At 38.6% G+C, this 14,537-nt stretch overlaps 2 protein-coding genes across 3 annotated transcripts; both read left to right on the top strand.

Annotated features, from left to right (window-relative positions):
- Positions 1-727: 727 nt before the first annotated feature.
- Positions 728-8,560, top strand: tmem244 (transmembrane protein 244). The gene is made up of 6 exons (XM_086264134.1): positions 728-883; positions 3,862-3,947; positions 4,069-4,145; positions 7,214-7,339; positions 7,626-7,670; positions 7,880-8,560. Exons 1-6 carry the CDS (start codon positions 791-793, stop codon positions 7,975-7,977), a joined length of 525 nt encoding a protein of 174 aa, XP_086120260.1. The 5' UTR covers positions 728-790; the 3' UTR covers positions 7,978-8,560.
- Positions 8,561-8,780: 220 nt separating this feature from the next.
- Positions 8,781-14,108, top strand: fkbp6 (FKBP prolyl isomerase 6). 2 transcript variants are annotated; one of them, XM_086264132.1, is made up of 9 exons: positions 8,781-9,118; positions 10,936-11,053; positions 11,313-11,402; positions 11,491-11,708; positions 11,836-11,955; positions 12,079-12,276; positions 12,491-12,600; positions 13,358-13,458; positions 13,851-14,108. In XM_086264132.1, exons 1-8 carry the CDS (start codon positions 9,044-9,046, stop codon positions 13,437-13,439), a joined length of 1,011 nt encoding a protein of 336 aa, XP_086120258.1. In that variant the 5' UTR covers positions 8,781-9,043; the 3' UTR covers positions 13,440-13,458; positions 13,851-14,108. The 2 variants fall into 2 exon arrangements, with proteins under 2 accessions (XP_086120258.1, XP_086120259.1); XM_086264133.1 differs by having other exon boundaries at positions 8,832-9,118; positions 11,491-11,693.
- Positions 14,109-14,537: the final 429 nt, after the last annotated feature.

Genomic DNA, 14,537 nt, shown 5'->3' with positions numbered 1-14,537 from the left:
CATCTTATCTGTTGCTGCCAGACCCTTGCATGCGCCTCTTATCATCTCTTCCAGTGTGTGCGTGTGTGCGTGTGTGTTGGTTAAGTTCATTTGAGGCTATGCTGCCACCCAGTGTTCACATTACAAACTGCAGAATAAAAGTTTTAATATTCTCCCCAACCTCCACCCCCGAAAAATGAATTCAAGGATGATTTACACATTTAGACTGAGCAAGAGTAACTCATTCAAAACAGGTGTTGTTTAACGGTTATATTTATATTATATTATAAAGACCCAACAATATTAGAAAGAAAAAAATCACACGACCCTCTATGAGCAAGCACTCGGCGACCGTGGGAAAGAAAAACTCCCTTTTAACAGGAAGAAACCTCTGACCAGACCAGTCTCAGGGAGAGGCAACCAGTCATTTTCATCAGTGATTTTATTATTCAGTGAACCGTTTTGCCTTTATAATGTAAGGGCATTATAATTTTAACAGACATAAAAAAATAACGAAAGCCTGTGAGTGATAAACTAAATTAAGTTTACTACACTGTCACATAAATTTTTGTCCGTAGCACTTCCTGAAGTCTGAAAATCAACATCCTTCATCTAACTTACGTGTAAGTGTTCAAAGCTATACTGACTACATGTATATGTTTGTCTTCATCCGCTTTGGGATTGATTCAGTCTTCTTAGTAGTAATCTCATTTCTTCTAATCCAGCCCTCCTTCCTTTCTTCCCTCAACATGCTCTCACACACACTCGGATATACACATGCTGCCTCTCTCATGTAGACCAGCAACCATTCATGTTGTTGGACTACTGCTGTCGCTGCTGTGGAGTCACGCTCATAAAACGCCATGGACCCATCTCCCTCAAAACTACACCCAGTGATACCTGGGTAAGGACACACTCTGGTACTGTATGTAGAAAATGGTTAGAATACAGTTAGACTACTGTATGTGGAGGGTCAAAATGTTTAGCCAACTTGGTAATAATTTTCTTACTGAAAATTACAATTACTGACAATCATTTGAATTATAGCACCTCATTACACACATAATTAACATTTAGCTAGCAGTGGTTTTGTATAATGTCATATTTTCTAATCCATAAGTGTATGTGGCACTGCACATCTGGTTGTAGGCTTGCATTCCTAGAAATCAAAGCTAATTTCCAGGTCATGCTTTTAAAACATAATCTGTAATCAGGAGATGGCAATAAGATGGCAAACAGACAGCTAGCCAAAGTGTTTAGTTGTGTCTGATGGTATTAGCATGAGCTCAGCTACTTTAATGGTTTTGGACAGACTCACACTGTGATCCAAACTGTTGAAATATACAGTGAGAAGTAATCATAGACGGTATCTAAGGTCTAAACATCCCAGTGAGCTCAGAATATATTGTGAAATGCAATCGAGAAATACTGGAAGATGAGAAAACATTGTACATTAATGTACCTTAACGCCACATATCAGGTGCAGAGTCTGTAAAGTATTCATATATTAAACTGTTAAGCATTTTTCCATTTTTGTGCTGATGTAAAAACTGCTAACACTATCTTACAGTCCTGTGCAAAAGTCTTGAGCCACACCTCTTTTCTTTATAGTCTGCTTCCAAGAAGTTAGTTACTTTTAATTTTTGTTTTTAAAGTGTTGTTGAGCAATAGTTCTCCAGGTCTTTCAAAGTCTGTCTTTGGACATTGGCTGCCTTTCATTTTCAGTCAAGTCCTTGCACCTGTCAGCTGGATATTTTTCTTTTTGTTTGTTTGTTTTTGTTGAGCCAGTTAAGACCTTATGAGCTATGAATCATTCAAGCAAAAAAAAAAAAACAGGACTTGAGAGATGCATCTGGCCCTTCAGTTGATCCATCTACTGTTTACTAAAGCCTCATCAGAGATGATCTCAGTGGAAGTGGGGGCATAATAATCTCTCACACACTGCCAGTGCTGTTAAAGCATATGAATGGAAAAACACACACTATCAGTCATGGATTGCCCTCCCTAGAGCCCAGACCTCAACTTTATTGAAGCATTGTGGCATCACTGTAACAGTCATATTGACTTACAGGTTCATTAGAATTGTACAATTGCTATTTTTGCCTTATATACTATATTTCAATTTCTTTTTGCACTTTTCAATAAATTGCTGAACCAATATCCCAATTTCTTGGCAAAATATAAGTAAATGAGGGGTGGCACGAGACTTTTGTACAGAACAGTATATGCCTGAGGTGCCTATTTACATGTTTTTTAGAGAGTTAGTTTAGTAATCGTAAGAGAAATTACAGCAAATGTCTTACATTTTATATATTAAAACATCAGTCTGCCAGTCACAGAAACAAAATGTTTCCAATGTCTTGTCCAAGGGAGACCTGAGAAAATGAAAACACATCACACAAGAACACGATCAGAACAGAGAAACAGTCGTACAACAATAAACAAAGAAATAATAACTGAATTGAGAAAATGTTGGAAGAGTTATAAAAAATCATCAGATACTGAAGCTGTCGGAGCTTGTTTGCAGCTCATTCTATTTGAGCGGTGCGCAGTACCTGAAAGCAGTTCTTCTAACATTAGTGTACACATGGAGAATATATGAGGCTTATTAAACTGTGTGGTGTAATTACTAGATTTAAATGAGAAAAGAGATCTGAGGTAATGAACAACATAAGAGTTTCATTCTGGATATAGAAAGAGAGTGCATATTTACAATCAGGGGCAGAATGAAATATAGAGAAAGATCAAACTGAAAGTAAGAACAGTATGACATTGATGAAGAAAATAGGAATTTTCTTTGTATCTGCCAGATTACTAAATGTGGATGAACTCAGCAGTAGGTACAGCTGTATGCTGGTATTATGAAATGCACCACTGCTCACTCGATTTTGATTGATTTATTACTAGTGAATGAAAAACCCTACTCAAATCCCAGATTCTTGGCATTATCGCTAGAGTTTGAGTTTCTAACATTCTTAGGTAGGATGTTCCAGAGTTTGGGGGCATAAACTGCAAAAAGCTGCACTTTTCTCTGTCGGAAATACTGGATATCTAACATTTATCATTGGTGATGAAGAAATGAGTCAAAAAAAACACATGAGCAGCTTGACTCGTCATCATGTATCCTGTTACCTTCGAAACCAGAAGTGCCTGTTTATTTTACCTGAAAGTGCAGTGAAAGTTGTTATTCATCTTATTTGCAGACGTTTGACTTGTCACAACAATAACTAATAAGATTAACGATGACCCCATTCCATTAAAGTATGCCAGCAAGCCAGTGAGCCGTTGTGCTGGCACCTGCACACCTGACTGGAATGGAACCAGCTTTTAATGTAATTAGTTTTACCTGTGTCTGACAAGCCAAACTGTCAGCCCTGAGGGGTGTTATCAGCCCTCCTAGGGTGTTATATAACTGATTTTCTGAAAAGGTTGCAGTCAGTCATCTATAAAAGGATGCCTTAGGGAGCACTCATTGACTGTCTGCTGTCAGGAGTTTTCTGGGTCACGTAAGAAGAAGATGGAGGAGAGGAGCAGTGATTTTCTGTCAGCTTCAGCAGCCAAGCAATATATCAGATAACCCGTGTCTTTTCCGGTAAACATCTCCAGATGAGTTTTCTCAGAAAAATGTGAAAATAAAGCCATAACGCTTGATATTTCTGTCCTGCCCTCTCTGTCATAAACAGTTAGAAATGAGGCAAAAATGCTGCCAGTAAGGTGCAGCATTATAAATAAGTAGTATTTCATCACAGAATCTTAGTTACTGTTTGTTCTTTATGCTCCTTCAGAAAGAGATTTTTTTCAGGACAGGAAACTTGGACTACAGCAGGTTTTATAGCTTCTTCATTAGCTTTAATGGTTTAGTCTTCCTTCTCCTCTCTTCAGGTTGTTCTGCAGAATCTGTTGATGTGCATGGTGTGCTTCTACTCTCTCTACTACATCGCGGTCAGTCTCTGCATTGGACTGCTCAGGTAAACTCAGACTCACACGATAATGAGACCCAGTGGGATAAGAGAGACAGATAAGCAGGTTGCAATAGACTTGTTATTGTTCGTGCTCACGTCATTATCTTTTCTTGCTTCATGTCTTCAGGGTTCATGAAATCAACAGCTTGTTGGCTCCATTCGACTACACCGCGCAACCGTCATGGCAGAACCCCAAATACCTGGGTGAGTTACAGTTGTGAAGTAAAACTAGAGGAGCACATCATTTTCATGACCTCTGTTACTTACATTCTGCTGTATTTCAGAGGCCAGTATTTTACAAAATGCTGAATTTATTCAGCTCTGAGGTTATCAGTTACTTTTAAGGTTAAATCCAAAACATATGAGACATATGCTGTCCTCCTCCACAGTGAGTACCTTTAGTCCAATAGTTACACATTTCGTGGTAATAGATTACTTCTATTTCCATTTAACTATAAAGCTAAAATATAGGGTTTTCTTTGTTTTGTTTTTTTACAGAAAGAGATGTAAATGACTATGATAGGTAGCCTTTAAGTGTTTTTAGTGCATTAAAGCCTGAATGGAAATCAGAAAAACTTTAATAACCCCTGCGGGGGAACTGCTTCATAACGGTTGCTCAAGACTGTAGAAATTGTAAAATTATACTACTTCATCAGAAAGAGGAGGAACTGTGTAACTTGACAGCCACAAGAAGGAAGCAAGGACGTCCTGTGACGTTCAGTGCTGCAGTGAGTCATGTTTAGTATATAATTCTCCTCTGAGACATTGCAGCATTCATCGAAAGACAGAAGCTACAGTCATTCGTTTTTACACAGAATTATCTTGGAATTACACACTATTTAAAATGACTTGTGCTGTATACAGTATAATTTAGCTCCTTTCCAGTTTTTCAGAAGCTAAAAATGAAATAAATAAATATGTTTTAATTCAAAATAAAACACATTGACCATATTTTGATTATATGATCTAGAAGAAAAAGTTGTGTGTTCCATCTGTTCTCACAATTGTCTGACTTCAAAGACCCACTGTGGCAACCGCTTGTGAAGAAGCGGGCACCTCTGATTTAATTACTGCATATAATGCGCACATAACTGAGAACTTGGGACAAGGAAACTGTTAAATTTGAGGGACACGTGGATTCTTGTGTTTAAATATATATATAAAGGGCTTGAGCCTATCACAGCTGTCATAGGGCGAGCGCACCCTGGATAGACTGCAAGTCTATCACACAGCTAACACAGAGAGACAGATAACTATTCTCACTCACATTCAGGCCTACGGGCTCTTTCTTTCGTTCTTTCTTTCTTTTAGAATTATTAAAATTTAAAAAAAACAAACAAAAACAAACAAACACAGGAAACTGAAATAAAAAATTCCCAACATAATGATCTATAAACCCGAACAAAAAGGTGAGCAGAAAGAAGCAGTGGATCATCCAGTCCTGCCCCTAAGTTTGCATATAATCTCTTAATCAAAATGGTAACAATATACATATCTACATACAAATGCATACATACATAAACACATACATAAATACATACTTACACACCTATACATATCCATATGCACATGCATAGATGCACACAAGTCTGTTACTCTACAGATGCCATATTAAATAGTTTGGGACCCAATACTGAACCTTGTGGGACACCACAGGTAAAATATTCAAGCACACAGACTTGACTGACCAATTTGTACAAATTGCTGTCTGTCATCAAGATAACTTTTTAACCAGCTGTTTTTGGCCCCTCTCACATCATATCTTTCCATTTTTTGTAACAATATTTTATTGTCAATTGTATCAAAAGCCTCTTACAGGTCAATAAATATCCCCACTGCATATTTTTTTATTATGTATATGTTCGGTAATATTTTACACTAACTCCATCATTACCATAGATGTTGATCTAGTTGTTCTGAGTGATAAATCACATATATATGTAATTGGACACATAATTTCATGAATTACTTTCTTCAGTATAGTCATATCAATGTCATCACTATCTGTTGAAAATTATTTTTTTCCATTTCTATAATCTCTCTTTCTTGTATAATCTCTGCAACTTTCAGAAGTATTGAATTTGGACTTTCTAGTCCACAGTTCTCACCTACATTGTTCTATAGACTCTGTCATGTTGTCAACAAACTTTGGACTGTTGGACAAAGTGAGAGTACCCAGAGAGAACCCACGCAGACACTGGGTGAACATGCAAACTCCACACAGAAAGACTCCGGGCAGATGGTGGATTGAAGCTCAAGATAGTAAAGCAGGAAAATTCTGAAATCAGAATAATGCAACCCTTTTTTCTCTCATGTCCTTTTTGCATATTTAGGTTGTTAAGGATGAAACTTGACCCATGAACACAGTGAAAGAACTCCTCGTGTTTCTCTTATTATTCTCCAAATAATCAAGGTTATTTTTCCTAAATGGGCTTACTTAGGAGAGAAAGGTCAGCTTCAAATAAGATGATTTATTTCTTATTAATCCAAGAAAAGACTGCTGTGAACTTTAAGTCTCAAGCTTGCAGCTCAAAGAGGAAAGTAAACAGGTCGCGGTGTACTGTGTTGTTCCAGTCCTGCTCAAAAATGGGAATTACTCATAAAATCTGGTAAAGTAATCTATGATCCAGGACACCACTGCAGTAACCTACATAGGAGTCATCTTTTTTAAAGGTGTTGGAGAAATCAGAGAATATGAATCTGATAGTGTACCCTGGTATGTATGTGTGTGTGTGTTTTGCAAGCAGTTAGCCTTCATGATGTGTGAACTAAGAGGCTACCAGACTGCAATCGCTGAGTTGCTGGCATTGGGATGGGCCCTCGTGGTATCGGAACAGGGACCTTCTCCAGACATGTCTCCGGAGGTGGTGGCAGCATTGCTAGTTAATGCAAGGCGATGTGCCAAATCTTCCAAATAAACATTTAAGCCTGTTGGCCCTCTTGATGTCCCCATCTAGCATTTGACTGCTGGGCCTGCAGCCAGCGATCATCCTCATGCCTCTCCGGACATCCCTGGTGTCACTGCGCTGCAGCCCTGGCTCCAGCTTCATCCTGTCAGGCCTCTGATTTTCATTGGTTGTTGTTTCTGGAATCTCCTGACCTGAACAAAAGATTGAAGGGCTCCTACTCAGTATCAGGAGTGCTGTCTGAAAATGTCATTTTATAGTGGCTCAGCATTATCACAGTCGCATGTGACTGGACATAGCAGTTTATTGTTAAAGCAAAAGCAGCTCTGTAAGGTGATGTGCCACTTTTTTGCTTTCTTCCTGCAGTCGGAGTAATTTCCACAGAAGTGACCTATATTTTGGGAGGACTGGTGTTTGCCTGGATTGTGGAGGAGTGGGTTTGGGACTATGCCATAACTGTCACACTTCTCCACATTGCAATGACTGTAGCAGGTATATACACACACACACACGCACGCAGAAACACAAAGTGGATCAATTGAGCGGAACAGCTGATAGGATTGGAGGCCTGGTTATGTAACTGGATATAGAGGCTGCAGCTCAGCGTATAAACCCACGGACACTATTTCATTTGAATGTTCACCGCTAAACTGGAATCAGTTTATCCAAGCATAAAGCTTGCATATTTATCTTTTTCCCCGAGGTCACAGTCAGTATTCATTAGTTTGATAGTAATTGTTGTCACAAAATTTAAATTGTATTCTGGTGTGTTTTGCAGTCATGTCAGACTTCCCTTCAGCTGAGCACTGGTGGATGGCTCTGGGTAAGATTTGTACTCCTTCATTGTTCTGTCCGTGCCTCTGTCTGACTCCAATCTCATTTGCAGAAGACAAAAAAATATCCACTTTGTTTTTCAAGCTTCCAATCTATTTCAAGATATTACATTTCTTCTATCTAGACATACTATAGCTCACTTACATCATGCCTGCAGATTCAGCTGCTCTTGCAGTCCTTTAACTCTTCTCTCCACAGGTACAGGCCTGGTGATGATGATATTTGGAGGACAGCTAATGGCCTACAAATTTTTCAGAAGCAACTTTGTCTATCCGGCTGAACTGCAGAATTTTTGATGAAAATGAAGCATTTCACTGCAGACAGTGTTATTACTGGTATTAGCAACTAAAGTATGTCAATAAAGTTATTTATACTGTACATATTCTAAAGAGAACCACAAGACTGACTTTGTTTCCTTACCAGCTTAGTTCAGTTCAAGTAATAGTCTGATCCCACTTTGTACAAATGGCCTACTTTTGTCAATTTAACATCTTTTTTTTTTTTACCTTTTCTGTACAGTTTATTATATTTCAGTTTTGTATTATTTGTTTACACACTTAAAACTTTAAACATAAGCTTAAAGCAACAGATGTTAAAGTTGGAAAAACTGTGAATTATATACTACCTGTAATCTATTGACTGATATGTGTGCATAGATAGTTTTTGTCTTTTTTTTAAAATTATCATTATTTCTTATGTTAGTGTAAGCTTCAGAATTTGTTACATATATTCACATATAATTTGTTGCTCAACGGTGGCCACACAGTTTTGTCTAAATAAACTCAGTGCACATCTACACAAAAATAACTTTAATGTTTGTTATATTTACAATATTTAAAATCTGTTTGGAATTTGAATTAAAAGTTTTATGAACAAGGACATTTTTATTGTTTCTTTTTTTTTTTTTTTTATCTGTGTGTCTCTATTTTCCAGTCTGTCTTTTTTTTTTTTATATCAACGGGCAGTTAAAGTAGGATGACGATTTCTGTCTGTTAAAACAACACAGACCCCAGTTTCAAAATAGTCAATAGTTCAAAAGGCTCGTTAAGGGCGGAATTTGCAGACTGATGATGATACAGTGCTCTTCCCAAATAAACTGAATTTATAGGCTAAAAGTTTCAGTATTGGGATTGGTAATACCAGCCCCGTGTATAGTTGGCATTGGCTCACCTAAATGTGCAGACAAATTGCACAGACGCGTTTCCTGGACCCATCTTCTGCGCACAGTTTGGGACGCTCGTCAAGGTCACGTGGTGTAATTAACCCAAGCCTGAGCGCCAGAACAAACTAGGGAACTGGCTTTACAGAGTTATCTGTGTAACAGCGCTGTTTACAACAGTTTTAACTCATACTACCGAGTAAATGTCAAGGAACGGGTTAATATCGAGTTTGCGGAGGCTAATAAACGGCGAGGAGCCGCTCGAAACGAGGTCTCCGGTAAGTAAACGTGTCAGCAAGCCTGAAAGTTGCTAGCTCAGCTAACTGACCAAATGCTAGCAAAGTTTGAATTTTTGCTAAAAAAATATAACCACTATAATGTAATATTACAGCTAGTCTAGAAAAAACATATATTCTTTATGTAGGCTATTATTTTTAAATAGTGCCCAGGTTTGAAATGACACAACTAGCTTGGTAAAATTAGGTACAGTTCACCGTTAGCCTCAAGTGTCAGCTGGTTATGTACTTCACTGCCAGTTCAACACAATGATTTTACATGCAAGAGAATTCTGATTAGTGTCAACAGTATTTACTCTAAATACCTCACATACATAGCTGTGCAAAGGTTTTTATTAAATTTTCTTCATATTTTGCTAGTAAAAGTTTCAGCAATTTATTGAAACGTGCAAAAACAGTTTGCACGATTGTAACGAGTGAGTATTTGGTAAGACCACGTTTTTTCAACAACACAACCAAGCTTTCTATTCATTTCTTTAAGTAGTCTTCAGAAATTGTTCTCCAGGCTTCTTGGAGGATGGTCAAAGCTCTTCTTTGGATGTTGGCTGCTGTTTGTTCTATTCTCTATCAAGATACGCCCACACTGTTTCAGTAAAGTTGAGCTGTGAGCTCTGGGGAGGCCAGTCCATGGCTGTGGGTGTTTTGGGGTGTTTGGGATCATTGCCATGCTGAAAAATGAAGGTTTTTCTAACTACTATTGTATGAGGTATCACAATCAGATCGTCATCTATAAAACATCCCAGAGCCTCACTGTTCTACCTCCTTCCTTCCTGACATTTCTTTGTACATACCTACCAATTTGAACCGACAATGTCAGACTGGGATTAATCTCTAAGACCATAAGACCATGTCACTGATTTTCATTTCAGGTGTGTAACGGCTTAAAATACACTGCTCCTCACTGTCTTCGTTTACAGGCACAATATTGTGCTAGAAAAAGCTAGATGGGACGGAGCCTTGTCTCCTACTACAGCTACGCTTTGTTTTTTCGCTGTCGCTGTGTGCTAAAAAGCAGTAAGATTTATTTTTTTTGTAAGAATTTTATTTATTATTATTTTTTAACTACCAGCCTATTTTATTGTGTCATTATTTGCTGCCTATTATGCCATTTAATATTGGTATTTATTTTACTGTGTGTGTGTGTGTGTGTGTGTGTGTGTGTACACAGCCCTTTGTGACCCTTACCTGGTCTACCACTATTTTCCTCTATTTGTTCACTTTTCTTTTTTTGAGGACACAGGGATATTTTTGTTGTATTATTTTTTTATTTTATTTTTTTCAACTAAAGAAAACAACTATGCCGTGCCGTGTTCTTGTGATTAGCTGCTCGTAACAAAGATAAAGATACAATTTTAAAATCAGTTCTTTGTTAAGTTGTTTGTTATGTGTATACCCAACACTTTCATGCCTTGAGTTAGGGGCTTTTTTTATGCTTGAATGATTAATTGGTCAGTTTTAAGTGGCTAAACAAACAAACAAATAATAACTTTGAAAATAGTTAGGTACAAGGACTGGACTAAAATGTGTAAAATAGCAGAGCAGCAAAGAAAACCTTTGAAGACCTCCATAAAGTCTGGGGAACCACTTAAAAAATGATGAGAAATTCTTGCTCCTTGTAAACAAAATATAATGAAATGAAGGGTACACTCACAGTATGAACATTTTTGGTCCTTGAAGTACACATAAATTTCAGTAGCAAATCTATACCAACTTTGTGTCACACATAAGAATGCAGCGGTTGGTGTTTGAGTATAAAATGTGTGTTTGCCAAGTGTCATTTAATCTTCTTTCCATCGTAGAGTCCTTTTGAGCAGCTACGTCCGCGGATGAACGATATCATAGGAGATGGAGGAATCCTGAAGGAGGTGGTCCAGCCAGGAGAGGGCCCGCCTGTCCCCGAAAACGCTTCAGTACTCAGTATGTATGAGTACACATTTCTTGTTAAAGCCTCTTACAGTTGTAAGTTATCATATACGTGAGGTCAGGATTTTTAGTTTGTCTAGCCACAATTCACAAAAATCTCTACTTCTTGTAGAGTGTTGTTCAGATTGTTATGAACCCTGCACCCAGTTGTCTCCTGAAGGTCACGTTTGCCATTTTATGGGCAATAACCTGTGAATTGTGTGAGCTGGTTGAGCTGCTACATCACTGATGGTCTGGTTTTACTTCCACACAGTCCATTACTCAGGATTCCTGGAATATTCTGATCAGCCTTTTGAAACCACCACTCACCTCAAATACCCTCAGATGATGAAGTTGGGGAGAGGTGAGAAATGCTCTACAATGGCTGAACCGTGAGTTTTTTTGTTTTCCCGCCTGAAATATACCAGTTTTAAAAGTCATTCTTCAAACAGATGTGACACTGGCCGGGCTGGAGCTGGGTCTGTTGACCATGAAGAAAGGAGAGTTCTCTCGGTTCCTCCTCCAGCCTCAGTATGCTTACGGGGAAATGGGATGCCCTCCATTTATCCCCACAGCAGCTGTGGTTCTGTATGAGGTTCAGATCCTCGACTACCTTGACTCAGGACAAGTGGATGACTTTATTACAATGAGTCTGGTAGGGAGGCTGCAGGTGCTCTGTTTAGTACTACCAATCTCAGACAGATCTGCATCTTTACTACACATACTTAAAAGCCTCTACTTTTTTGCTTTTATAGCACAGATCAGAAACGGTCTTTGATTTCTGTTCTCCTCCTCAGGAGCAGCAGAACACCGTTCCTATGTCCACACTTCTTGAAGTTGTCAACACACTGCGGAGCTTTGGCAACCGTTTCTTCAACCAGAACCGATATTACAATGCCAAAGATCGCTATAAACAGGTACATTTTGAAGTATGTTAATTGTTTTTATTTTTAATTACGTTTTACTGCGATGGCTAATATCATGCCAAGTTGTTCTTGGTGAAAGTGTTTTTTGATTATATTTCTCTGCTTTGCCTGCAGGCTATGACGCTGCTGGGAAACAGGGGAACACAGAGTGATTTAGAGAAGGAGAGGATCAAGACGGCTCTGCTTCCTCTCTACCTGAATATTTCTCTCGCTGAGCTCCGCCTGGAAAGACCGCACAAAGCCCTGAAATATGGAAACAAAGCCTTGGAGATAGACTCTGCCAACACAAAGGCTCTCTTCCGCTGCGGACAGGTAGGACGGGGCTTTTGTTTGTCTTCCAGACTGTCAGATAAATAATCCTCACTATCTCTGGGGGGTTTAAAAAAACAAACAAAAAAGGGGGTTGATGACACAGGAAAAACAGGAAACAAAATCATTTTTATTCACGCTTTCGCGTTTCAAGTCTCCCAAAACATATTAACTTAGTTAAAGATGCAGTTTGATACACTAATCGCATTTCTTTTAGGCTTACCTGGAGCTGCATGAGTATGCGAGTGCTCATTGTTGCCTCACATCTGCTCAAGCACAGAAGCCCTTTGACAGTGACATCAACAACCTTCTGAGGAAAGTGACAATGTAAGATGATTTTAATGACTTTAGAATAAATGCTGCTTCAGCTGTTTCTCCTGGCCTGTGTGCAGCAGTATGCACAGCAGTTCGCTGAAACTGTAACAGCTACCTGACCTAGAGCCCTCTGTCTGTCCACACAACTGTGACTATTACATTAATTTTATATTAATGCCTCCACTCACCCACCACTTTTTAGGTGCACTGTGTAACTGCTTCAACAGCTCGTTAAGGTCTATCAAACGTCTAATCAGTCAATCACATGGCAGAAACTGGATTATACATAGTCAAGACTACCTGCTAAACTTTAAACTGTGCATCAGAATGGGGAAGAAAGGTGATTTAGGTGACTGTGAACGTGCCATGATTGTTGGTGCCAGACAGGCTGATCTGAGTATTTTGGGAACTGCTGAGTTACTGGAATTTTCCCACACGGCCATCTCTGGGGTTTAAAAGGAAATGATCCAAAAAAGGGAAAATGAACAGTAAGCAGTGGTTTTCTGCCTCATTGGCCAGACTGCTACAAGCTGCTAAAAAGACGACAGTAACTCGAATAACCAGTTGTTACTCAGCCAATGTGTGCAGAAGAGCATATCTGAATCCACAACTTCCCGCAGGATATCATACCATGTCACAAAGCACACACAAGGCAAAAAGAGGTACAGCCCAGTACAAGCAAGGTGTTCCTCATAGTGGATCATAACTGTCTTTTGTAACATTTGTGAAACCACTCGGAAGATATTCACGTGTCATTTTCTTGTCCCAGGTGCTATAAAGACAGCCTGGACAAAGAGAAAGACTTGTACTCAAAGATGTTTAGAGAGCTGAAGGGCTCAGTGAAAATGTGAGGACCAGCAGGAGGAGGAGGTGAGAAATCCTGTTCATTCATTCTGTCTGGTTTTCATATATTTTAATCTCATCTCCATGGGAGGGTTAACATTTTAAAATGACTTCCGTGTGATGTGCCAGTAACTGTCCTTTTCCCTTAAACCTGCTACACCCGTCGTCACAAATAAATTATAATAAATACACTCTGTATAATAACTTTTAATGAAGCCATGAAAAAAAAAAATACTAGACTGTGTTTCAAAGTAAAATCTTGTTGGTTAGTTTCCTTCTACTGATCTGGATCTCATCATTTAACCAAACATTAACTGTATGATCTGATACAAACTACAGCTCTCATGAGTTTTTGCCATTTGCACGGACAAATCGTCTTTGACTTCGTCTTTGACTCAGGTATTGGTTTGTTGTTGCAGGTTTCAAGATTCACCATGTTTTCCTTTTATAATTTGTTTTCTACTTATGAAGGGAGTTGGGTTGTAATCATTGTTTCAATTCTTTCAAAATTATCTCAAATTAAGTGTTGTTTTGATATTTTGTTAAATAATGTTTCTCATTAGTACCCTTTCTCTCCTTTGGACTCCTGCTGTACATATTCCTTGCATGTTTGCTGGAGTATTAAGCATTTGCTTGGGATCTTGAGATGATGATGATAATAAAAAATACAATGTTCACTTCTAGAAGAGTTTGTCTTTGTTGACTAACTGGAAACTAAGGTTTTCTCATCTTGAATTTCATCTTCAGTTTATTAGCTCACAACCTAATCTGTTGTAGGCAGATATTATGGATGTAATTCTAATATTAAAATGGCTGTTTGGCTTGTTTGGTTTTTTTTCCATCCTGGCAGTCCAGACAGGATTCATTTCCTCTTACTGAAGCAGATGGGGTAGGGGGCTTACAGGAGTGGGGAGATGAGCTACATTAAGAGTTTGCGCTTAATTGTGAGCTTCACTTGACCTAATTACCTGAGAAAGGATCTCCATTGACAGCAGGGGGTGCCCTTTCTGATACTACTGCTGGAGTGTAGCAGGTACCAGGGTCATAACTGAGCAATGTTTGTAACAAACCAAACTGCCACAAGCAGCCAAACTTGTGCAAACTTA

Source organism: Aulonocara sp. 'chitande type north' Nkhata Bay, linkage group LG15, assembly GCF_057382095.1.
Source record: "Aulonocara sp. 'chitande type north' Nkhata Bay isolate Kocher_YH1m ecotype deep benthic linkage group LG15, A_spYH_male_GT1.1, whole genome shotgun sequence".
NCBI lineage: Eukaryota > Metazoa > Chordata > Actinopteri > Cichliformes > Cichlidae > Aulonocara > Aulonocara sp. 'chitande type north' Nkhata Bay.
This window is presented reverse-complemented; position numbering and strand designations above follow the sequence as displayed.

What these genes read in the sequence shown, in the direction of transcription:
- tmem244 (XM_086264134.1), top strand. Translation starts at nt 791, where the DNA reads ATGTTGTTGGACTACTGCTGTCGCTGCTGTGGAGTCACGCTCATAAAA. An exon ending in CTCTGCATTGGACTGCTCAG is followed by an intron (nt 3,948 to 4,068) that starts GTAAACTCAGAC and finishes TCATGTCTTCAG; the next exon opens with GGTTCATGAAATCAACAGCT. An exon ending in GCACTGGTGGATGGCTCTGG is followed by an intron (nt 7,671 to 7,879) that starts GTAAGATTTGTA and finishes TTCTCTCCACAG; the next exon opens with GTACAGGCCTGGTGATGATG.
- fkbp6 (XM_086264132.1), top strand. Translation starts at nt 9,044, where the DNA reads ATGTCAAGGAACGGGTTAATATCGAGTTTGCGGAGGCTAATAAACGGC. An exon ending in GATGATGAAGTTGGGGAGAG is followed by an intron (nt 11,403 to 11,490) that starts GTGAGAAATGCT and finishes TTCTTCAAACAG; the next exon opens with ATGTGACACTGGCCGGGCTG. An exon ending in CTTCTGAGGAAAGTGACAAT is followed by an intron (nt 12,601 to 13,357) that starts GTAAGATGATTT and finishes TTCTTGTCCCAG; the next exon opens with GTGCTATAAAGACAGCCTGG.